This window comes from Pelophylax lessonae, assembly GCF_965119305.1.
Source record: "Pelophylax lessonae genome assembly, chromosome: 1".
Taxonomy (NCBI): domain Eukaryota; kingdom Metazoa; phylum Chordata; class Amphibia; order Anura; family Ranidae; genus Pelophylax; species Pelophylax lessonae.
Window position 1 is genome coordinate 361967860 of NC_138768.1, and position 24329 is coordinate 361992188.

The 24329-nt window shown below is 42.7% G+C and overlaps 1 protein-coding gene across 1 annotated transcript in view; it reads right to left on the bottom strand.

Annotated features, from left to right (window-relative positions):
• PCSK5 (proprotein convertase subtilisin/kexin type 5) overlaps nt 1-24329 on the bottom strand; it is a 684033-nt gene that overhangs the window by 83883 nt on the left and 575821 nt on the right. The window contains exons 22-24 of the mRNA XM_082244075.1: nt 21074-21210; nt 8738-8935; nt 6375-6443 (exon numbers count right to left, since the gene is read on the bottom strand). Of these exons, the coding sequence (XP_082100201.1) occupies nt 6375-6443; nt 8738-8935; nt 21074-21210 (404 nt within the window). The remainder of the gene's footprint in view (nt 1-6374; nt 6444-8737; nt 8936-21073; nt 21211-24329) is intronic.

Here is a 24329-nt window from a genome sequence, read left to right on the forward strand (position 1 = left end):
GGGCCCGGTCGCAAGTGTGACCTTTGAGATCCTAGAAGTTCACCCACTGGTTTGCTACCGGGCCCCCTGGAGCATGGGGCCCGGTAGCGATTGCAACCCCTGCAACCCCTGTAGTTACGCCCCTGTCAGTCAGTCAATATTTGCAGTGTTATATATGTGAAACCAGAGCGCTAAAAACCTCCAACACAGGGGATGGGTATGATGAGTCAATTAAAAAAGCAAGGAGAAGGGGGAGGGGGGGGGAGGGGGAGGGAAAAGGACAAAAGCAAAACACTAAATAAAGCTGATGGAATAAATTTACTGTATTGTATGGGATCGACGTGTAGTCAGAAAGGAGTAGTCCATAAACACTGAGCCGCTCTTCCACAGACCAAGAGGAGATTCTGTTAGAGCAAAAAAACAAAAAGGAGAAGCGCTCTAAGTGTAGACAGTTTAATAATACATAAGAAGCAATGTGTGTAGTAACTCACAAGACATAAGTGAAAGTCAGGCTGTGTAACATCATCAGATCTTTAAAGCATCCTCTGGGGGGAGGGAGGTGGTGATGTCCAATCCAAAGCGCCGTCCGTGGCTGAGTAGATGTTTAATGGGAGGAAATAAAGCCGGCAGCCTCCCGCCTCAGTGTACGATGAGCGGTCAGATGGAAGTGACCGACGGCTGCAAGGTTCCGTGGATGGATGGACGCTCTCTGAGCACCTGAGGAAAGAGCGCGCCGGGTACATCGACCCCGCGCATGCTCAGAAACGCGTCGTGCCTGCCGTTCCTTTGCTGTTTGAACTCATCACCCCTGGTGACGGGAGAGCGTCCATCCATCCACGGAACCTTGCAGCCGTCGGTCACTTCCATCTGACCGCTCATCGTACACTGAGGCGGGAGGCTGCCGGCTTTATTTCCTCCCATTAAACATCTACTCAGCCACGGACGGCGCTTTGGATTGGACATCACCACCTCCCTCCCCCCAGAGGATGCTTTAAAGATCTGATGATGTTACACAGCCTGACTTTCACTTATGTCTTGTGAGTTACTACACACATTGCTTCTTATGTATTATTAAACTGTCTACACTTAGAGCGCTTCCAATATTTGCAGTGTTGACCCTTCTTTTTCAAGACCTCTGCAAATCGCCCTGGCATTCTGTCAATCAACTTCTGGGCCACATTCTGACTGATGGTAGCCCATTCTTACATAATCAATGCTTAGAGTTTGTCAGAATGTGTGGGTTTTTTTTTGTTTACCCGCCTCTTGAGGAATGATCGCAAGTTCTCAATGGGATTAAGGTCTGGGGAGTTTCCTGGCCAGGGACACAAAGTTTAGATGCTCCCCAAGCCACCTAATTATCACTTTTGCCTTATGGCAAGTCGCTCCATAATGCTGGATAAGGCATTGTTCGTCACCAAACTGTTCTTTGGTTTGGAGAAGTTTCTCTCAGAGAATGTTTTTGTACCATTCTTTATTCATGGCTGTGTTCTTAGCAAAATTGTGAGTGAGCCCACTTCCTTGGCTGAGAAGCAACCCCACACATAAACAGTCTCAGGATGCTTTACTGTTGGCATGACACAGGACTGAGGTTAGCGCTCACCTTTTCTTATTCAGACAAGGTTTTTTCCAGATGCCCCAATTAATTTGAAAGGTGATTCATCAGAGAAAATTACTTTACCCCAGTCCTCAGCAGTCCCATCCCTGTACCTTGTGCAGAATATCAGTCTGTCCCTAGCGTTTTACCTAGAGAGAAGTGGCTTCTTTGCTGCCCTTCTTGACACCAGCCCATCCTCCAAAAGTTTTCGCCTCACTGTACGTGCAGATGCACTCACACCTGTCTGTTGCCATTCCTGAGCAAGCTCCTAACTGGTGGTGCCCCGATCTTGCAGCTGAATCAACTGTAGGAGATAGTCCTGGCGCTTGCTGCACTCCCTTGGGTGCCCTGAAGCGTCCTTCATAAATGCAGTGGAAATGTTTTTTAATGTGATTAAGGTAGATTTCATGGCAAAGAGGGACTTTGCAGATAATTGCAATTCATTTGATCACTCTTCATAACATTCTGGAGTAGACATTGGCAGACCACTCCCCTGTTCAATTTGCAGCAGAACTCCCGAACACGGAAAATGTTCTATCCCGAACAGCAAACCCTATTGAAGTCTATGGGAGCTGAACAGGAAAAATCAAAAGTGCCCATTTTTAAGGCTTATATGCAAGTAATTGACCATTAAAGGGGTATGTGGGTCTGGGTACTGCCCTTTGGACATGTATCAATATATATATTTTTTAAAACAATTGTTTTTTCTAGGAGCCCCCTCTGCCCCAAAGCACCCAGTCCCCTAAGTTGAGGGCACGTGGCCTGGTATGGAACAAGATGGGGGGGAGGGGCGCTCGCTCCCTTTCCTGACCTCCTAGGCTGAATGCCTGTATAAGGGTCTGGTACAGATTTTGGGGGTACCCCATGCAGTTTTTTAAAATGTTGGCATTGGGTTCCGGTCCAAAACTATTCCAGATCCAAAGGGTCTGGTATGGACTAGGGGGCCCTCAGGCCATATTTTCTTTATTTTTATACTGGTACTTTTTTATTGTTCAGCGGGAAAACAAATTGACAGCTGATGTCTCATCGGTTGTTAAGGATGTTGCGGCTGGCTTTCCGGCCCTGCTCCTTAACAATCAGCTTACACTGCACCCTGATCGGGCAAAGCTTTGCCCGATCAGGGCACAGAATGCACTGTGCAGTGCTCAGTGCATTGCAGGGTGTTCGTTGGGAGGAAATTTGGCCCAAACTCATGCTAGTGAACTCATGCAGGCAAACTGTTCAGCTATCCCTATTCTGGAGTATATGCAAATTGTCATTATAAAAACTGAGGCAGTAGACTTATTAAAATTAAATTTGTGTCATTCGCAAAACTTTTGGCCACAGCTGTACATTTACCAAAAGCAGTGGTATCAGCCTTTCCTGGGTTCTCCCCTGCTGGACTACAAAATACATCATCCTTACCCAATGATGGTAAGGGAAGGTAGAAAAGTTTTTAGTCCAGCAAAAGAGAACTCAGGCCTGACAACACTGTTTTGGAGTTCAGGGCAGCAAAAGCTGCTTTGTCAGCTCACTACAGGAAGTTGCAAGCACACAAGATTCTGGCAGGTTCAATTGGTATTTTCATATATGTGCAATAATTTGAAAGAGATAAAACATGGAAGAATGTGTATCTATTGCAGCTATGTACTGAAGGTTTACTATAAAATACATTTACTGACATTAACTGACCATTTCATTTCAGTTCCATTTACACTTTCCTAGGGTTTATAATAAATGTACCTGTTAATCACTTGGATGTGTAGGACGGGTGAAGGCCAGTGCCTGATGCTTATTGTGTGTAATAAATGAATGTATCACAGTTTATCTGTTCTCAGCTACTAGGCATCAACCAAATTAAAATGATTTACGAATGATTGTTATGGCTCAAAGCCCTATGTATAAATGTCGCCTTGCTCGTCTAACTTGATTTATTCATCTAAGTTAATGAAGGTTGTGAACAGGCTGACACTGACTTTATCTGCTCTTAATAGGTCAGAAATGTGTTTGCTACATGAAATAAAGGTTTAGACAAAATACCAGTGCATGTTCCTGAAAGATTTGCTCAGTGCTGACAGATTATTTTGTACAGTAGATACAAATATGAGATCAGATGAACCTAGGTGATTAGTTATTGAAACATCATAGACTAATATTTTGTTAAATAGGCCAATGATCAGCATCAGACCAATAGGGACTAGTGATATCACTACTTCATGATAAGGTAATATTAGTTCAGGCATCTTCCTCAATAAATGCAACAGTCTTAATAGATTATTAATACCTCATCATGAATTTAGGTGAACCGGTATGATCTTTAGGTGAACTGGTAGGAACTTTAGGTGAACTGGTATGCTGAGAATCAGCCTGTTTCCATTTGTACCTGAAAATTTTCTTCGAAGATACTTTAATTCTGGAATTTATACAGCACAAACATTCTGTATTCACAGAGTACATCATTTTGCCAGTCTCCAAACATACATGTATGTTATGTCATTATGTCCCTACTACACAATCTATGGCCAATTTGGAAAGATTCAATTAACCTACAATTATATTTTTAGGAAACCCTTGCATTCAAAGTAAGAATATACAAACTCCACACACAGAGTGCTGGGATTTGAACATAGGATCTAGAGCTCATGAATAAGAGTACATAACACCAGATCAAACTGTGCCTCCATAGTTAAAGTGGTTGTAACCCTAAAAAAAGTAAACATGCTCCTGTTCTTTTAAGGCGTGATATATGGCATAATGCTTTTGCAGTGTCATTTGTCCGTTTCCATGTTTTACATAAACTGATTGATCCTGCCTGTTCCTGTGCTCCCCTCTGTAAACTGACCACGCTAATCATGGCTGCTGATGCATGATAGCCTGGTCAGTCTATGTTCCTCCATCATCCTGTTGTGCCTTTAGGGTGACTGTATCTCCCCCTCCCTGTCATTTCCGTAGTCTGTGGTGTGAAGCTGATCTTCTCCATGCCCCTCCCCTCCTGCTTTCATTGAGCTCCTATTCACCTGTAGCTGCTCCTCCCCTCGTCTTTGTTAAAGGGAATCTGAGCTCCTCCCTCTGTACTGGCTTAGATCAAGAAGGAGTGCAGAGGGAGAGCAGAGGGAGACCACCTAACTGCACAGCAGCACTGTGCAAAAAGATACTTAGACATGTAATGAACTACTTGCCGACCGCCCGCTGTGTATTTACTGTGGCAGTGTGGCTCTATTGTGCGAAATGACTTACCTGTACCTAGTTTCGTTCAATAGCCAGTAGATGGCGCGTTCACGCTGCTTGAGGCGCGATCGCCCCGCGATTTGCTAGAGGGGATGCCAATCAGCGGGTCTGGCAGACCCAATGTCCACAGGCCACCCGTGATTATCCCCAGGAGAGGCAGAATGGTGGTCTGCCTATGTAAACCAGGCTAATCGCCATTCTGCAAGGGGACAAGATGGAAATCTTGTGTTCCTACTAAGCAGGAACACAGACCTCTGTCTTCCCCCAATCAGTGCAACCCCCCCACAGTTAGTAAGAACCCCCTAGGGACACATTTAACCTTTTGATCACCCCTGATGTTAACCCCTTCCCTGCCAGTGTCATTAGTACAGTAGCAGTGCATTTTTTTAACACTGATCACTGTATTGATGTCACTGGTCCCCTAAAAGTGTCAAAAGTGTCAATTAGATATCCGATTTGTCCGCCGCAATGTTGCAGTCCCGCTAAAGATCGCTGATCACCACCATTACTGGTAAAAAAAAAAAATCCATAAAAATATCCCATAGTTTGCAGACACTATAACTTTTGCGCAAACCAATCAATATACACTTATTGGGATTTTTGTTTACCAAAATATGTAGCAGAATATATATTGGCCCAAATTGATAAAACAAAATTGGATTTTTAACCATTTTTTATTGGCTGTGTTTTATAGCAGAAAGTAAAAATATTGTTTTTTTTTTTTTTTTTTTTAATCGTTGCTCTTTTTTGTTTACAGCGCAAAAAATAAAAATGGCAGAGGTAATCAAATATCACCAAAAGAAAGCTCTATTTGTGGGAAAAAAAAGAAATGCATTTTAATTGGATACAGGGTTGCACGAACACGCATTTGTCAGTTAAAGTAACACAGGGCCTTATCGCAAAAAATGGCCTGGTCACTAGGGTGAAAAAACCTTCCGGTCCGAAGTGGTTAAAAAAACACACACACACACACTGCACCTAATATGGACCAAACATAGAGAGGTTAAAACAATGTATTAGATATGACTTTACAACCACTTTAATGCATCATGTGACATAGCTAAAACAGAAAACAAGAATATTTTCTTTAACTCCCTGCACTTTCACAGAGGAAATGGGATTGTAGGAAGGAAACAGTAAGCATTGGATGCAAGGGGCAAGGTGAAGTTTGAGATCCAAGGTAAAACTGAGATCCTTGTTTAGCCATAAGTTTTTGATAGCCATGTCCATTCCTATAGTTAGGTCATATTCTACCAAAAACAATCTTACAAGAAAATAGCTCACTGATATTTCAGTTTCTCCACACTGCAGCACACACCTGTCTCAATCAGAAGTACTTAAATAGACTTCTGGACATGCAGCCTTTACCAAATAAATAGATTATGTTTGACCTGCTTACATCGGCACTACTCACTCAGGATCACTCCTGTGATTTGTATTGTATTGGAACTTTGCTTTTGTATAATTACAAGTATATTTAAAAAGATTTTTTAATTATTCTATAAACAATTAATATAGGCCACAGCTTCCCCTTGTTCCGAACTATTCTGTGCCTGCAGTGGGTACACTTTGGTCAGTTTATATAGAAACCCACCTGAAGAACACTCTCGACATCCTTCTGCACATGACACACATTTCTCCGTGTCAGGATCTTCAACTTCCCCTATATAAACATAAACAGAGTTGATTAAATCTCTTTTGCAATATTTATTGGTATGGTAGCGTCTAAATTTCTGTTGGTACTGCTCCTAATTTATATGATACCAACCTATTCTGCCAGGCATAGCATATATACAAGGCAAACAAAGTTTGCAACCTATGTCTAAACTGGAACATAGGTAATAAGCATATAATGCAAAAGGGCCAGGCATTCAAACACATTGCAATTGCCAATAACTCAGCCCATGTTGGAGTTCACTACGCTTTAAACATGCTACAATCAGAAGATTTTTGCTTTATAGCAAAATTATTCTCAATATACAAAACTACAAAACAACTGCAACAGGTTAATGTCTGCTGAATACATTACCTGGGCTATTCAGTAGAGCCTCTATTGTCACTTATCTTGCATTGCTGAATTGTGGGTCTATTAAACCAGATAAGCATTGCAAATTCTTTTTATTAGATATTTAGCCAGATGTTGGTTAATTAGGCCAGATGTAGGTGATTTGAGACAGATGTTAGTGAAAGGTATAGCACAAGTAGGGAATAATATGATCAATGAGAGTAAAAGTTGTCAAGAAAAGCAAATTATGGGTTTTCCAGTCAGTCTGTCTGATCCATCTGGAGATGGTAGCCGAAGAAGCGGCCAGACCTTTTCTTGGTCGGTCCGTAACCACAAAAAGCGAGTCGGACCTCCGAAAAGACTCAGTAGCTGCCAAATACACCCGAATCGCATGAACCACATCCAAGGTATGCAAAGCAAATTCCTTGGGATGAGCTGGCTTGGGACACAAGGAAGGCAACACAATGTCCTCATTCAAATGGAAGTCAGAGACAACTTTGGGCAGGAATGATGGAGAGGGACAAAGAACAACTTTATCCCTATGGACCACTAAATAGGGATTGTGACAGGATAATGCCGCCGATTCCGATACCCGAGGTAATAGCCACCAAGACGGTCCCCCCCCCCCCAATCACTACATATTCATTCATTCGCTATTGTCACAAACCTGGGTGGGCTCAGGGCGCAGTGCTCTGCACCCCAAGCCCACCCTTTTTTTGAAGCCTATTAGAGCTTCTGGCTCTAATCATGTGCTTAAAATAAAAAATCCCCCATTGGAATCCATGCTTCTGGCGCCCTGCATGTAGATTAGGGGGCCGGACGCATGGATAGGGGGGGCGGCGCCCCTGCGTCCCTAATGGATGGGCCACCACTGGTTGTAGACCTTCTGGGTGACCTTCTGGGTGAAGACACCTAGTCACAGAACAAGTATGCATTTGATAGAAGACAAACGTCCTCATATGTATGCTTGTGCTGCATTAATGATACAAAGTAATGAATCAATGGCTCCAAGTTTCCCATGGGGAGAATGGGTTCCTTTCAGGGTACACTTGAACTTTGATTATCAGTTTTGTATTGTAAAATGTAGTATATTTTATATAGTGATGACAAATCAGTGTTGCAGCTCTCCGAGGTTTACTTATTAAGGCAAAATATTGATCACAGCGGTACTTTTGTCAAGCCAATGATTCTGTCTATTGACTTGTCAAAGAGTTGTTGTGGCAAAAAACATTATCTCCTGTTCTTGGTATGGTAAACTTTTTGCCAAAATAAAGTGCTGCAATCTGGGTTCATTGTCTTAATATATTGAGCTATTTGGGGGGTTAGCTCCCATTGCTGGCACCAAAAACGACATAACTAGTTTCGTTTAGCTGAACTTCATCCAATAAATAGAACAGGCAGGAGATTTAAAAAAAAAAACAGGCATGGTTTACAGAGAGGAGGTTCTGTGGTAGAATATGCTTAAGGCTACAACAATTGATTAATACAGAATTTCAGCTGCTCCTTTGGGTAGCTGTTATCAACATATTTGCTGTTTCTTTTTACTTTATAGTTTTTACACATACCACTGTTTTCACTGTCTATAGAGAGATATAGCCTTTAGCATTATTTTGCTAAAACAATTGATTCGCTATAGTTAAACATTTTAAATTACAGTGGAAGCCTAAATATATGCAGCTGTTAAAGTCCATAGCAGTATTGTGAAAAATCGAATTATATAGCAGATGCATTTTTTTTTTCAAATGCACAAATAAACATACAGATATGTAATTTATAAGACTGTATAGATACAGCATGGTTCTACCAGAAGCAAATATTTATTAGTAGGCTGTTCAGGTTTGCTACAGGTCTTTGTGAGAGCGTGTTTCTCGCGCTCTGTTTAGACAACAATGGGAATTACTGTAGCTCACACACTGTAATAATGCACTTTGGTTCCCACCCCAGTGACATACCTTCTGGACATTCCAGCTCCTGGCACGCTCCATTGACAGGGAAGAACCTTTCCATACATTTGTCACATTTGGTTTGGCTCTTGCAAAATTCACAGTTTTCTGGACACTGCACACAGGTGTTCTCATAGATGAAATAACCCTGAGGGCAGGCTTCTTTGCATTCCCCATTGTAAAGGTAGCGCATTCTTCCATTTTTATCTTGATAAATAGAAAAAAATCTTATGTTACTTGTACAAAAAAAAAACCACACAGCTACATAGCACAACTGATAGAGAAGAGTGACCAGCGCTACGGACTGTAATATATGGTGGGAGGGTGAAAAAAGGTGTAAGCTGCCCCAATCAAACCTTAAGTGAAGGTGAAAAGTGCTAAATTAGAGTGTGACGATTGGTGTTGGCACTACCTTAGAAAATATAAATAAAATCATATACAGTGCCCCTAATGGCGTGAATGGGGGTATGAAGTATGGTGACCCACAAATTATCTCTATTTTTATCTATTTTTATTCCCTTTTTTTATACAGATGTTTTTTTTATATTTAAACTGGTTTTTGGTACTGGGATTTTAGATCGTCACTCTCCGTTTTTGGCTCTATTTTTAGCTCCTGTGTGTTTTTTTCAACACGTTGTTTTCAACATCCCTTTAACCGAATGTGTTTTTGTGCAGTTTTTGTTTTTGTCCCAGCCTATGCGGGCTCTTATCATTTTTTGGCATTTTTAATTATGTTTTAACTTTTTATACATTTTCTAAATTTATACTATTTTTTTAATTTTTTTACAATTACTTCCCATCCTTCTCATCCAGCATCCTTATGGTCCTCTAATTATCGGCACATTAACAAAGTATATCCTTGCGTCCCATCCTCCTCATTGTACATCTACTTTGGTTTCCACCATACATCAGATCCATATTATCTTTCACAAATTCATAATTTTTACACATTTATATATCTCGTTTAATTTTTTACTTGGTTTTATACAAACAAATTCACCCTGTGCACTTTAATCCTCTTATCCAACACCATCCAATACGGAAAAGGTATATTTCCCTTAGCATTTTTAACATGCTTAGCACTCAACCTTATCATCCAACATCATTTTGGTTTTAGTATTTGCACAACTACTTCTTCCCTATATTATCATCCACTTTCAGATATCTATCTGGATATTTATATTGTTCTATTTTTTATTATTTTTTTATTTTTTGCATTCTGCCTTCTCATCCAACATAATGTCCACTGGCACAATGCACATCCATACACGTTTTCTGTCTCCTAAAGACTTTATCCTCACCCGTCACTTGGCATTTGGTGTTTGCCACCGTTTGGACATACACATTGTCTGAGTCAACACAATTGTTTAAATATGAAGTCATATTGCCCTTATCCGCATTGGCTATCCCCTCCCTAATGTTGTGCACCGAGGGCAATCTTTTTGTCATGTTTTTTGGTATTTGCACAACTTTTCTTTAACATAAACGTGCACTTATACCTATAGAATCCTGCCCTGCACGGTTCAAATTATTTTACATATATTCTTACAATTTCTATAATTTTTTATGTTTCTCACTGTCCGTATATTTTTCTATGAGTGTAACTCCGGATATGTCCCCCTTTTTTTATCCGGGAATCCGTTTTTTACAATAAATTTTTATGGCCTCTTGTTTTAATTTTATTTTTTCTAATCAGCAGATTTTTATTATTGATATCAATAAAGAAATGTTTTTAGATTGTCAAAGGCTCGTAGTACACTCGGTTATAACAGATTGATCAGATATGATGAAATATGGCCGTTCCCTTGCACATCCAAAGAATGAAGCTATTGGAAGAGCAACATGGCTTCCGGAGAGGGAGTAGCAAGATGGCAGTGTTGTTCCGCCCCCTCCGTTGCTTGGATACGGGCGGCTATAAGAAGTCCGGGAGTACGCTTAGTTGACGCCGCTCCAGTTGACGTCATTGTGACGAAACGCATAGGGCGGAGTCTCCGACATCAAACGTCACTTCCGGTTGTCGGCCGTGGAACGCGGAAGCATCCCGGCGCGCACTGCTTTTCTGATCTCGATCATCTAACGAGTGAGTTTTCTATGCCTTTTTTTATGACTGTATGATTCATCTATTCATTATGGGGCTTTCTTCTTCTCATGTGAGCACCTAGGGCATCCGCCACCGGCCCATGATTGCTCCCCTTCAACGAAGAGGAACCCCCCTACATACCATCATACAGGTTGTATCATCACAAACGCCACCCAGTGGCCACTCGTGGACTTCACTTATTAACATCTTTTCAGCATCTAATCACATTTTGTGTGGCACAATTATAAGTCATTTGTAACCTGTTCACACACTTATTGTCAGGGAACTAGCCGCATGAATACGCACGCACGTATTGCAAACGCACGTCCGCTAGGGCGAAGACATGTGCGTGCTGGCCCACAAAGTGGATGTCCAATCCCAGCACCCTCTGGCCTTTAAAAGGATATCTGTGGCACATGAACATTGCTGACTGGTCTTCAGCTTCCTGTTTCCTGTTTCCTGCTTCCTGTGTTTGTTGCTGCTTCTGATCACCTGTTGACAACCCGGCTTGTTCTTGGATTCCTCTTGTCTCGCTCCCAGCTCTGACCTCGGATTGTTCACGGATCTTCTCTTGTCATCTGCCCTGTGTATGACCCCGGCTTGCCTAACCACGACTCTGCTATCTGATCTGCTGACCTCTGGCTTACTGACCTCTGCTTCTGTCCCCGACTACGCCTTTGGCTGTGCCTTGTCTGCTGTGATCTGCCTTGGTGCCCACCTGCTGTACCCAGCCTGCAGAACCTGCTTCCAGTACTTACCTGTTGATCCTGCCAGCTGCACTCTCCATTACAAACTACTTCCAGCCGTGTGCAGTCTGCAACTACCACAGCACTCCTGGGTCCTAGTGCTCACCTCCTCTGGTGTTCACCTGCAGAGATATATTCCTACCATCAACCCTCATCTGGGGCACAGCTGGCAATCCCTGCTACTTTGGGCTTCGCGCTTCCTGTTACCACCTTCAGGGACACCAAGCACTCAGCCGCAAGGAGAGCCCTCTCGGCATTTCGGCTTCAGGACCAGGTACGTGACAGTACCAGTCAGCCATAAAATGTCTGAAGCCGACAGAGGTGCGTCTCCGCTAGAGGCTTTGTGCCAACAAGTTACAGCCCTCACACAAGCCGTACAGAATTTACAAGAAGGCTATATGCAACTAGAAGGTCGCCTGCACAGCATACCCTCTACGTCCTTTTCTGCTTGCCAGAATACCGCACATGAGGTCTCTGCTCCAGCCTCTGCTGTTTTTGAACGCACCGCTGTCATACCCACAGTAGTGGTACCTCCACCTGAACCAAGGGTCCCCATACCCGAACGTTTCTCCGGGGACCGAAGAAAATTCAGAGCGTTTAAAAATGCTTGTCAGTTATACCTAGCTCTGCAGCCACGGACTTTCTCCCTTGAAACTGTCAAAGTCGGTTTCATCATCTCCTTGCTGACAGAAGAACCTCAATCCTGGGCCCATCATCTTATGGAACAAAGTAACCCAGTCCTAGACTCAGTTTCAGCCTTTTTTGAAGCCATGGCACAGCTGTATGATGACCCCCAGCGAATGGCTTCGGCCGAAGCGGCCCTGCACACACTCCAGCAAGGGAATCGGCCTGTAGAGGACTATACGGTTGAATTCCGCAAATGGTCAGCAGATACAGACTGGAATGAAGCCGCACTCAAGTACCAGTTCCGGCTTGGTCTGTCCGAGGCGCTCAAAGATGAACTGGCCCGGGTGGAAGCTCCCACTACCCTTGAACGCCTTATACAGTTGGCTATACAGCTTGACCGCCGATTACGGGAGCGGCGCTTTGAACGGACTCAATCTTACAAACCTCCAGTAACCACCACTACACCCATGCAATTCGGCCTGTTGCGGCCTTCCCTGACCCCTGAAGAGAGGATCCGCCGGCGGCAAGCCAACCTTTGTCTATACTGTGGCGGTACGGGACATTTCCTTCGAAACTGCCCTGTGAGACCCAGTAAGTTCCTGTCCTCTCGTCCCACATATGCCTCGGTCGCTGGATCCTCCCCCGCTCATATCATCTTGCCTGTCTCACTGCAAGTGGCAGAAGGGGAAGTCAAATTCCGAGCCATTGTTGATTCAGGCGCCTGCAGTTGTTTTCTGGATCTTACATTAGCTAAGAAATTACAGATTCCACTTAGACCTAAAACACTGAGTCTTACTGTTCACCTGGCAGACGGCACCATTCCCAAGTCGGGGCCCATTACCCAAGAGACTGAACCAATTCTAACGATTACTGACTCTGGACATCAAGAGTTCCTATGTTTCGATGTCCTCTACTCCCCCTTGTTTCCGGTAATACTCGGCCTTCCCTGGTTGAGGGCCCATAATCCCAAGATTGACTGGTCTAAAGGGGAGATCATGTTCCCTTCAGCCTACTGCCAGCAGCATTGTTTCGCTCCTGAACCATTGGACTCTCCCAGCTGCCTGACCGTTCAGGCAGTCTCAGATATCGGTCAGTATGTGCCTACTAGCTATCATGACTTCCTGGATGTGTTCGATAAGAAGAAAGCTGATGTGTTGCCACCTCATCGCTCTTATGACTGTCCTATTGAACTACTTCCAGGTGCAGAAATTCCTTTTGGTCGGATTTTTCCATTATCAGAAATAGAGCTGGAGGCTCTACGACTCTACATAAACGAGAATCTGGAAAAAGGATTTATCCGTCCATCCTCTTCCCCTGCAGGAGCAGGAATCTTCTTTGTTCAAAAGAAGGATCATACACTCAGACCTTGTGTAGATTACAGGGAATTGAATAAAATTACGGTCAAGAACCGCTACCCGCTACCTCTCATACCAGAACTGTTTCAACGATTTCGAGCTGCTCGAGTTTTCACTAAACTGGATCTACGAGGTGCATACAATTTAGTCCGAATTAGAGAAGGCGACGAGTGGAAAACGGCCTTCCGAACCCGTTTTGGACATTTTGAATACCTTGTGATGCCTTTTGGACTTTGCAATGCCCCAGCCACTTTCCAACACCTTGTAAATGACATCTTTAGAGAATTTCTGGATTACTTCCTTATAGTCTATCTTGATGATATTCTCATTTTCTCTGCATCTCTTGAATTGCATCGTGTGCACGTAAAGAAAGTCTTGTCTACCCTCAGGAAACATGGACTCTACGCCAAGGCAGAGAAATGCGAATTTGAGAGACAAACCATCCAGTTCCTAGGATTGATCATATCCACTGATGGTATCGCTATGGACCCCCAAAAGGTGTCTTCCATCCTGGAATGGCCTGCCCCAGTGGATAAAAAAGGAATCCAAAGATTTGTGGGGTTCGCCAACTTTTACAGGAGATTTATTAAAGGGTTCTCATCCATTATTGCTCCCATTACCCAGCTCACACGTCAACATTCCCGATTTCAGTGGTCCCAGGAAGCCCAGGCGGCCTTCAATAAACTGAAAGCTCTTTTCACCTCCGCTCCAATACTTCGGCACCCAGACCCTGCTCTGCCTTATGTCTTGGAGGTTGATGCCTCCGAGGTCGCCACTGGGGCAATCTTGTCACAACGTATGGGGCCTAAAGCCTTGCTCCATCCGGTAGCTTTTTTTTCTCGGAAGCTGAGTCAAGCAGAAAGGAATTATGATGTCGGTGATCGGGAGCTACTGGCTATCAAAACAGCCTTAGAAGAATGGCGATATCTTTTGGAAGGAGCTGCCCATCCAGTGATGATATTTACAGATCACAAGAATCTGGAATATCTTAGGACTGCTAAACGCCTTAGGCCTCGGCAAGCACGGTGGGCTTTGTTCTTCTCCCGATTTAATTTTCATATCACCTACAGGCCAGGGTCAAAAAACGGCAAGGCCGATGCACTTTCACGAATGTTTCCAGAGACCCCTGAAATAGCCTCCTCCAGTACCATCCTTTCACCACAAAACTTTTTGTTGTTGCAACCTGATTTAAAATCAGCCATCCAGCAAGCTTCCACTCAGTGTCCGGAGTCTGAAGTTTGTTCCTTGAAAAAACAAGACAATTTTTTCTGGCAAAATAACAAGATCTTCGTTCCACAAGAAGCAAGGACCCTAGTCCTGAAGGCATGTCATGACCATCAATTAGCGGGTCATTTCGGGGTACACAAGACCATTGAGCTCATTCAACGATCTTTTTGGTGGCCAGGCCTGAATCAGGACTGTAAGGATTATGTTGGCTCCTGTACTACGTGCCTTCGTAATAAGGGAAGTAACACCAGAGCCTGGGGCCTGCTAAGGCCGTTACCAATTCCTGATTTGCCCTGGAAGATGTTGTCAATGGACTTTATAGTGGACCTGCCTCCGGCTGAGGGATTCACATCCATCTTTGTAGTCATTGATCGATTATCTAAGATGTCGCATTTTGTGCCTATGGTGGGCACACCTTCAGCCACAGACACGGCTCAGGCTTTTATTAAAGAAGTAGTGAGACTTCACGGCTTGCCCAAAAGCATTGTATCAGACAGAGGTGTGCAATTTACCTCCAAATTCTGGAGAACCCTTTGCAAAGCTTTAAATATTGATGTCTGCTTGTCCTCAGCCTACCACCCACAAAGCAATGGTCAGACAGAGAGGACCAACCAGACCTTAGAGCAGTATCTTCGGTGTTTCTCCACCTTTTCACAGGACAACTGGGTATCTCTGCTCCCCTGTGCTGAATTTGCCTACAATAACTCAGTGCACGCGGCCACCAACCAAACCCCATTCTGGGCTAACTATGGCTTTCATCCATGCTTTTTTCCAGATTCTCTGCCAGAAACTGATGTGCCCGCAGTACAAGATAGATTAACCTCCATCTTTACGAATTACCAGACCCTGCAGGAGGCAATACAAAAGGCCCAGGATGACTATAAAAGGAATTATGATAAGAAGAGAAGGGAGAACCCGGCCTTCAAGGTTGGTGACAGAGTGTGGCTGTCTACGGCCAACCTAAAACTCCCCTGTCCTTCTCGTAAGCTGGGACCAAGGTTCATCGGACCTTTCGGAATTAAAAGAATCATCAATCCTGTGGCTTTCGAACTTTCTCTTCCGCAATCTTACAAAATTCACCCAGTCTTCCATGTGTCTCTTCTTAAACCTGCTGTTCCAGATCGTTTCCCAGGAAGGGAGAACCCACCGCCACCTCCAATTACTATTGGCGAGGAAACTGAATTTGAGGTGGAAGCAATACTGGATTGCAGAAAGCGAGGAAGACATATTCAGTATCTTGTTAAGTGGAAGGGATATCCACCTGAGGAAAATTCATGGGAGCCTGAGGTAAATATTCATGCCCCCAGGTTACTGCAAGAATTCTTCAACAGAAACCCTGAGAAGGTGTCACGTTTGGGCATCCGGAGGCTGCCCATAAGGGGGGGGCACTGTCAGGGAACTAGCCGCATGAATACGCACGCACGTATTGCAAACGCACGTCCGCTAGGGCGAAGACGTGTGCGTGCTGGCCCACAAAGTGGATGTCCAATCCCAGCACCCTCTGGCCTTTAAAAGGATATCTGTGGCACATGAACATTGCTGACTGGTCTTCAGCTTCCTGTTTCCTGCTTCCTGTGTTTGTTGCTGCTTCTGATCACCTGTTGACAACCCGGCTTGTTCTTGGATTCCTCTTGTCTCGCTCCCAGCTCTGACCTCGGATTGTTCACGGATCTTCTCTTGTCATCTGCCCTGTGTATGACCCCGGCTTGCCTAACCACGACTCTGCTATCTGATCTGCTGACCTCTGGCTTACTGACCTCTGCTTCTGTCCCCGACTACGCCTTTGGCTGTGCCTTGTCTGCTGTGATCTGCCTTGGTGCCCACCTGCTGTACCCAGCCTGCAGAACCTGCTTCCAGTACTTACCTGTTGATCCTGCCAGCTGCACTCTCCATTACAAACTACTTCCAGCCGTGTGCAGTCTGCAACTACCACAGCACTCCTGGGTCCTAGTGCTCACCTCCTCTGGTGTTCACCTGCAGAGATATATTCCTACCATCAACCCTCATCTGGGGCACAGCTGGCAATCCCTGCTACTTTGGGCTTCGTGCTTCCTGTTACCACCTTCAGGGACACCAAGCACTCAGCCGCAAGGAGAGCCCTCTCGGCATTTCGGCTTCAGGACCAGGTACGTGAGACTTATGGTTGCGGGTTAACAATTTCACGGCATTTGTTTATTTTATTTCATGGTTTATTGATTTGTGTTTGGATACATGTGAATAAACACCTTGTACCTATACTTTTATTTTAGACCTTCACTTACACTACTTTGGCAACACTTCACAATTTGTGGGTCACCATACTTCATACCCCCATTCACGCCATTAGGGGCACTGTATATGATTTTATTTATATTTTCTAAGGTAGCGCCAACACCAATCGTCACACTCTAATTTAGCACATAGCACAACTGCCTTTATACAAAAGACCAGCATTCAGGACTGCTGTTAGAAATCAGGGGGCCCCTGTACAGTCTACCTGGCAGACTCCCCCCCACCCGAATATACCCAGACAACGTTTTCACTAAAAATACACTAAAATCATTATTAGTGGACACAAACATAACAGAGAACTTGTGTGAATTACCCCCTAATTGTTTTTTACATTTTAAAAAAAAATATATATATATATAATATTTTTTTAAATGTTAAAAATGTTTCAAATTATTTTATTTTACAATTTTTTTAGAATTATTTATTACAATGTTTAAATATTTTTTTTTGCTTTACAATTTGTTATTTTTTCACAGGACAGGGAAGCCTGCAGCGCTGCGGGAGGGGGGAGGGATCAGAAGCAGGCAGGACAGGGAGAGGGATTGGTGTCAGAGATGCAATTACAGGAATGATGCCCTGTGTCTGTGTCTCTTCCCGCAGTAGCTGAAAGCTGGCAAGAGGGGGAGAAACTTGCTTTCAGCTGCTGCTGAGAGCCGCACAGGGCTTCCTTCTGTAATTGCCCCTCTGCCCGACTGCACCGATTCCCCATGCTGTTGGCCCCCCCTCTGTGCCCGGGCCCCCTACAGGAGGACTGGCCCAAAGTTGTCTACTACTACTACTATAACCTTTACCACTGTTTGTTTTTGGAAACAACAACCAAAACTTTTGGGCCTGATGTACCTTGTTTCTCCGAGATTAACGTCTGTTTTAATCAGGCTTTAAATGCAAGTCAGCAAATCATTTTAGTTTTGAACTGTGGGAAACTGCTAGGAAGTTGTGTTTGATCTGCTTTGCGATTCTTTGGATGCAGCAGGTGTTACTGAAATCTGTTTGTGTTACAGGCAAAAACAAGTCAAATGCAGCCCCCACCAGTGTTGCCAACCGCCAGTATTGTTAATATCAGCCAGTAAAAAACGGGCACTTTTCTCCTGCCAGTAAATGCCAATGACAGGAAAAGGTTGCCAGTAAAAAATATGGCTGTGACACATGGCCAAGACCATACCAGTGCCTATTACAGTGTCGGCGGGGGGCTGGTCTGGCAGAGGTGTGTCGTGTGATGTCATGGTGCAAGGGACCTGAGAAGAGTGGCTGAAGCCTCATGTGCAGGTCTGCGGGATGGTAGCAAGGCAAGCCGGGAACAGGACTGTCAGTGCGGTTTGGACTGGAGTGGACTAAAGGGACCACCTGGTGTAGACAGAGACTGTCAATGTGACTCAGGAGAGGACATGTTGTGTCGGTGAGGTGTCATCATCATCTGTGCGCCTGCACACTGTTGTCAGTGTCACTGTGAGTGTCAATTCTATATGTCTTGCCCTCCTAAGTTCTGTCCCTGAGCTACTTACTTACTATACCGAAAAAAAAAATATGTTTTTTGCCTTAATATCTACCTTAAATCACATTGCTTATTGCATCTTTGTAACCTAAATACTGAAATCTGCACTTAAAACTGTAGCTTTTTATCTTTTGGAAATGCCAGTAAAAACTTGGCTGTGCCATTAAATTTTGGGTGTCGTGTCAGTAATTTTCAATCTGGTAAGTTGGCAACACTGGCCCCCACACCCAAACATATATGTTTGTGCAGCTCAGCATTTGGATGCAAAACCAATATGCAGAAGTAAAACCCGTCAATACAAATCCTTCATGTGCTTTTTTCTAGTAGGACCCAAAACTTAGATCTTGTATTTCCAGGGCACTCAGAAATATTAAACTATGGAAGTTTTAAGACTCGGACAACAATGCATTTTTCCAAAAGGAAACCCAATGCATTTGATTACCATACAATTTCCTATAAAACCTCTTTATGGACCATGCAGTGCAAAGCAGCCTCTTGTGTGGCAGCACAGTACTTTCCAGATGGTGGCAGCATTGGAGCAGCATATTTAGAATTCCAGCCCTTGAAAGGCACTGCTGTACTCATTAAATGCAATAGCATGACATTGTGCTCTAGTATGACTCTGTATAAATGCTGCACTACAATTCTATCTATTAAGAAAAGTTTTAAGGTCTAAATGGCTGTAAGAATGAGCAACATTAAAGTGAAAATTGTTGTTTGCTTCTAAATAAAAGGACCTGTAATAAGTACAAAGAGGGCAGCTCTAGGGCTGACAGTTTCACCATAAAAGTAAGGGAACATCTATCATCAAACTTGTAAGGCTCCTGAGCCAAGGAAAGCCAGTCACAGGGCTCTTGAGAGCAGACTATACAATGAAAGAATGTAGTCTACAGCTGCAAAAAGGTAAGAAAATCTATATTTTTTACACTGACAGATGTATGTAATGAGCATTTTCTGCCACACACAGAAAAGAAGCTTCACAGCCACCACCACTTTTCAATGAAGATATAAGAAGAGGCACAACTAACCTTTATTAAAAGGCGTATAAGTGAAAATCAGATCTACACTAAAACCTGGGAAACATATTAAAGGTAGCAAAGGAGTAGCCTAATTTAAATGCAGATGTATATTGTTGGACAATCCAAATAAATCCAATATGATTTATAAACAGATCATATAGGAGTTAAAACCAATTACATCAGATTCGTAATCATTTTTGTGTCCCCTAATATGGAAATTTATGAATAGGTTCTTGCCGATCTCGGGTGGAAAAGTGGATAAGAATATGACAGCTCTGTGCTTTAAATGTCACGAGAAGCCTATGACAATATCTAGCATATGGACATTAGGTGAAAAATGGACCTTCTCAGGGTCTGCAAGCTACTTTTTAATGGCTGTTGTCAGGAGACATGTCAAAATATCACTAAAATCATTTGATAGTGTAGTTGTTTAACCAAGTGATCAGAGCACATAAAAACCTCAAAAAACCTCCCAGCTCATTTGGAGGAACTGTTCATTTTTATGGAACTAAAGCTCTCTGTCCCTCTTTCTATGTCTAGAGCAGCTTTTTTCAACCAGGTTGTCCAGGCACCCTGGGGTGCCTTGAGGTTTCTTCAGGGGTGCCTTGGCAAAATGCCTAAACATTGTTTAAAAATTGTATACAAGCCAGCAGGTGGATCAAGCCTGCCTTTTAGTTGCACAAAGCCACGGGTATGCACCATTATGACTTTCTAGACACTGGTATCCTAAAAACCAGTGATGTCATCAGTTGATAAGGAGGATGTCTGTGGCCTCCACAGCATCCTTGTTTGGCCCTCCTCTGCCCGTCCCCCTCAGTACCGGGGTCACATTATCTGACTGATGGAAGAAAATGAGGGAGAAAAGAAACATAGGAAAACTAGACAGTACCAGTGTGCAAAAGTGTATTAGCTTTCGAAGAATAAATCACCACTAATGTTGAGTGTCCTACCTGTGGATGTAACACTATTAGAATAGTTTTTTACATTTTAGAATGGAGTGCTTCAAGATTGTCCATAATTTTAAAGGGGGTCTTGAGATTATCTACAATTTTAAAGGGTGTCTTAACTGAAAAATGGTTGAAAAACACTGGTCTTGAGCATCTATCGTAAAGATTATTCAGTGTGTTGTTTGATATTGAGTTTCAATTTAAGTTCCCAGTTTTTGCTGCTCAGACATTAAAACAACTATTGCCCCACTAAGAAGAAAAGCTGGCCACACTGGTGTATTTATATTGTTGAATCCTCCATTCTGAATGTCATCTGATATATGGTCTATGGCTAGTAATGTTGTCTGTCAACAGCTAAATCATCTTCACTTAGTTTTTACCCTTTCTACTTTTAAGGCTCTCTTTGCCCATAGAGCTTGTAATACTCTACTGAGGCCAAGCAAAATTCATTTTTCTTAAGCCACAAAAAATGATGCAGGAGTTTACACATTTGTCTTTAGGCATTTCCCTCATCCATTCACTACTAAGGATTATTTGGTTGTGAAGCATTTACAATCTCGCCACTGTATTATAGGACTTACCGGTGCCACAGGATGTACATGCATCAGGCTCACTGTCATTGCACTTGTGACAAGTATGATGACAGAGATGGCACTGTCTATTAAGTTCATATTTGCCAGAAGGACAGATCAATACACACTCTCCATCATCAAAGAGTCTATGGAAAAAAAGACAAAGTTATTTATAATAATGTCACTTAACCACTTCCATACCGGGCCAATTCTGGAACTCCGCTCCAGCATGTAAAAATCATTTTTTTAGCTAGAAAATTACTCAGCCCTGAACATCAAATATATTTTTAGCAGAGAGGCTAGGGCATAAAATGGTGGTCATTGAAACTTTTTATGTCACACAGTATATGTGCAGCAATTTTTCAAACGTGTTTTAAAAAAAAAAGACAGTTTCATGAGTTAAAAAAAAAAAATACTAAAGTTAGCCCAATTTTTTTGTATAATGTTAAAGATGATGTTACGCTGAGTAAATAGATACCTAACATGTCACGCTTTAAAATTGCGCACACTCATGGAATGGCGCCAACTTTGGTACTTAAAAATCTCCATAGGCAACAGTTTACATTTTTTTACAGGTTGCCAGTTTAGAGTTACAGAGGAGGTATTGGGCTAGAATTGTTGGAATTGCTCTAACGTTCGCAGTGATACCTTAAATGTGGGAATTGAACGTCATTTACATATGTGGGCGCTGCCTACATATGCGTTCACTTCTGCATGCGAGCACGCGAGGACGGTGGGGAACTTAATTTTTTGTTGTTTATTTTATTTGTATTTTTATTTGTTAATTTTTACACGTTCCCTTACATTTTTTTTTATCACTTTTGTTCCTATTACAAGGAATGTAAACATCCCTTGTAATAGGAATAGTGCATGACAGGTCCTCTTTTTGGAGATGTCTGGGGTCATAATGACCCCACATCTCTTTTACAGGCTGGAAAGCCTAAAAAAAAAAAAGAAAAAAAAAAGATCTCGGCTATCCAGCAGAGATCACAGCAGTATTTACAACTGACAGGCCCGACATGATGTCATAACAACTGCCGGGGACATCTGGTCCTCGGTATTCTCTATGGTGTACTTCTGCTGCCGGCGGATTCCTTCACTGGCTCGCTGATTGCAAGCCGTAGAAGCACCGGAGGGCGGCGGGAGGGGGGAACATCCCCTCCCACCGCCTGTAAGAACAATCAAGCGGCTGAACAGCCACTATGAATGATGCCTGCAGGTACACTCATCATTCAGATATCCTCACTCAAAGCCCAGGATGTCATATGACGTCCAGCCATATGGAAGTGATGAGATTGGACATTAACATGGTTATTATTTAGTAATTACAACAAGAACAATAATAATGAATAACAACACAAGATACCATATGAATACAGTTTTTCAACTGATGGCATTTATTTAAGTTTTTTTTATGGTGAGACCGAACACATGCTGGCATTTAAGAGGCATACAAACACAGCGTAGTGCAACTTTGCTTCTTTACTGTAAATCATGGGATGTTCTAGATGTTCCTAGGGCCGTTCAGCTACTTGCTGGCTCTTTATCCAGTGGCTGACAACACTCATCCTTAGATAGGGTTGTCTTTCCAACCATTTTATACATGTATACACTGTATATATATATATATATATATGCAGGATATATATATATATATATATATATATATATATATATCCATAAGCTAGTTTATTGACTGTACAGTAACAAATCAGACATGTAGATAAGGGTCATTAAAAATAATGCGGGTTTACCAGATGCATATTTGTAAAGTGAACAGTCAACATTAATCAGTTCTGTATATTTTCATGCACCCCTCCCCACAACATTTTGTTTGATTTGTAGTGAAAAAGTAAACCTTTTATTTGTTAGCAGGAGTCTAATTATTTTTATAGAATACATTGATATGTGCAAGAATTTTACAAAACAATATGTTATATACATCCATTAAAAAGCTTATTTGAAAGGGCAATGTGCAAAATGCAGAAATCTGTGGCAATTATCTTTCAGAGCTCTAACTGCTGTACTCTGAAAGAGAAATCTAGTTACTATGGATTTCCACAATTTGCCCTTTGCAGTGCCTTATTATACATCCATAAATCCCCATGTTCAGAGATCTTTTGATTGCATGAAGATTCAGTTTTAGTTGAGTTTCATTCCTCGGAAGCTGGAAGAAGCTCAATTATACAGCTTATGGGAAAAGTGAGAATTATAGGACCTGTAAAGAGAAAAGTTATCACACGAGCCATCCAATAACACTGGCTCTTTTAAAGTATAACTAAAGACAGTCCTTTTTTTTTCTTTTTTCTTTTTAGTTTTGGACAGAGTGGAGAGAGATTTATTGCTGCCTCTGCCCACATTAGGAAGATTAATCTTCTCTATTTGTCCCATGTACCATTATCATCAAAAGTAAAAGAAAAGCCTACATTTTGGGTTGTCAACAGAACAGTAATAGAAGGGATCACTAGTTCTGGTGACCTGGGGGGTGGATTCCCCTAAAGTGGGAGTAAACTCCCATAGTTGACATTTACCTATAATAAGGCTAACCTATAAGTACAGTAAATATCTCCTAAATGTGCACAGTTTAGGAGATATTTAGTTGTGAATGGGCTAGTGACATCACTGGCGCATGCGCTCTGAAGTAACAGCCTCTCGGGCCATTCCTGTAGCGTGAATAGCGGGTCCCACGCACATGCTCGGGAATGATGTCATCGCAGTGTGGCCAATCAGGCAGCCCGAGGACACAAACCCGGAAGGAAGACGGGTGAAGATGGAAGCCCTGTCAGTGGTGACAGTGCATTGCTGGAGGGCTTCGTTTTAAGGTAAGTTTCACATAATGTGCTAGTCTGCGATGTATACTAGCACATTATAACTTTACCTTGCAGGTTTAAAAAAAAAAAAAGAAACATAGCGGTTTACTACCACTTTAGATTGCAGGGACTTCCTCTTACTTCCGGTTTGGCTATGAGACAGGAAGTGAAGCTAAATCTCCCCAATGGGACACAGATGGCAAAAAAGCTGACAGGGGTTATAACATCCCTTACTCTATACAAAATGATAAATAAAATAAAAATTTGCCTATAGTTCTACTTTAACTCGTTTATTTCTCTGCAACCGCAAAATTCATTAAGCCCCTGTTCATACTGAATCCAACTTTGAAATGTCAAAGTCACAGGTCAGTGCAAGTTCAGGTGTGACTTGGCTGACATCTGTGTGACTTTATGCACCTGAAATCACAAAAAATAGTGCAGGAATCTTTTTTTTT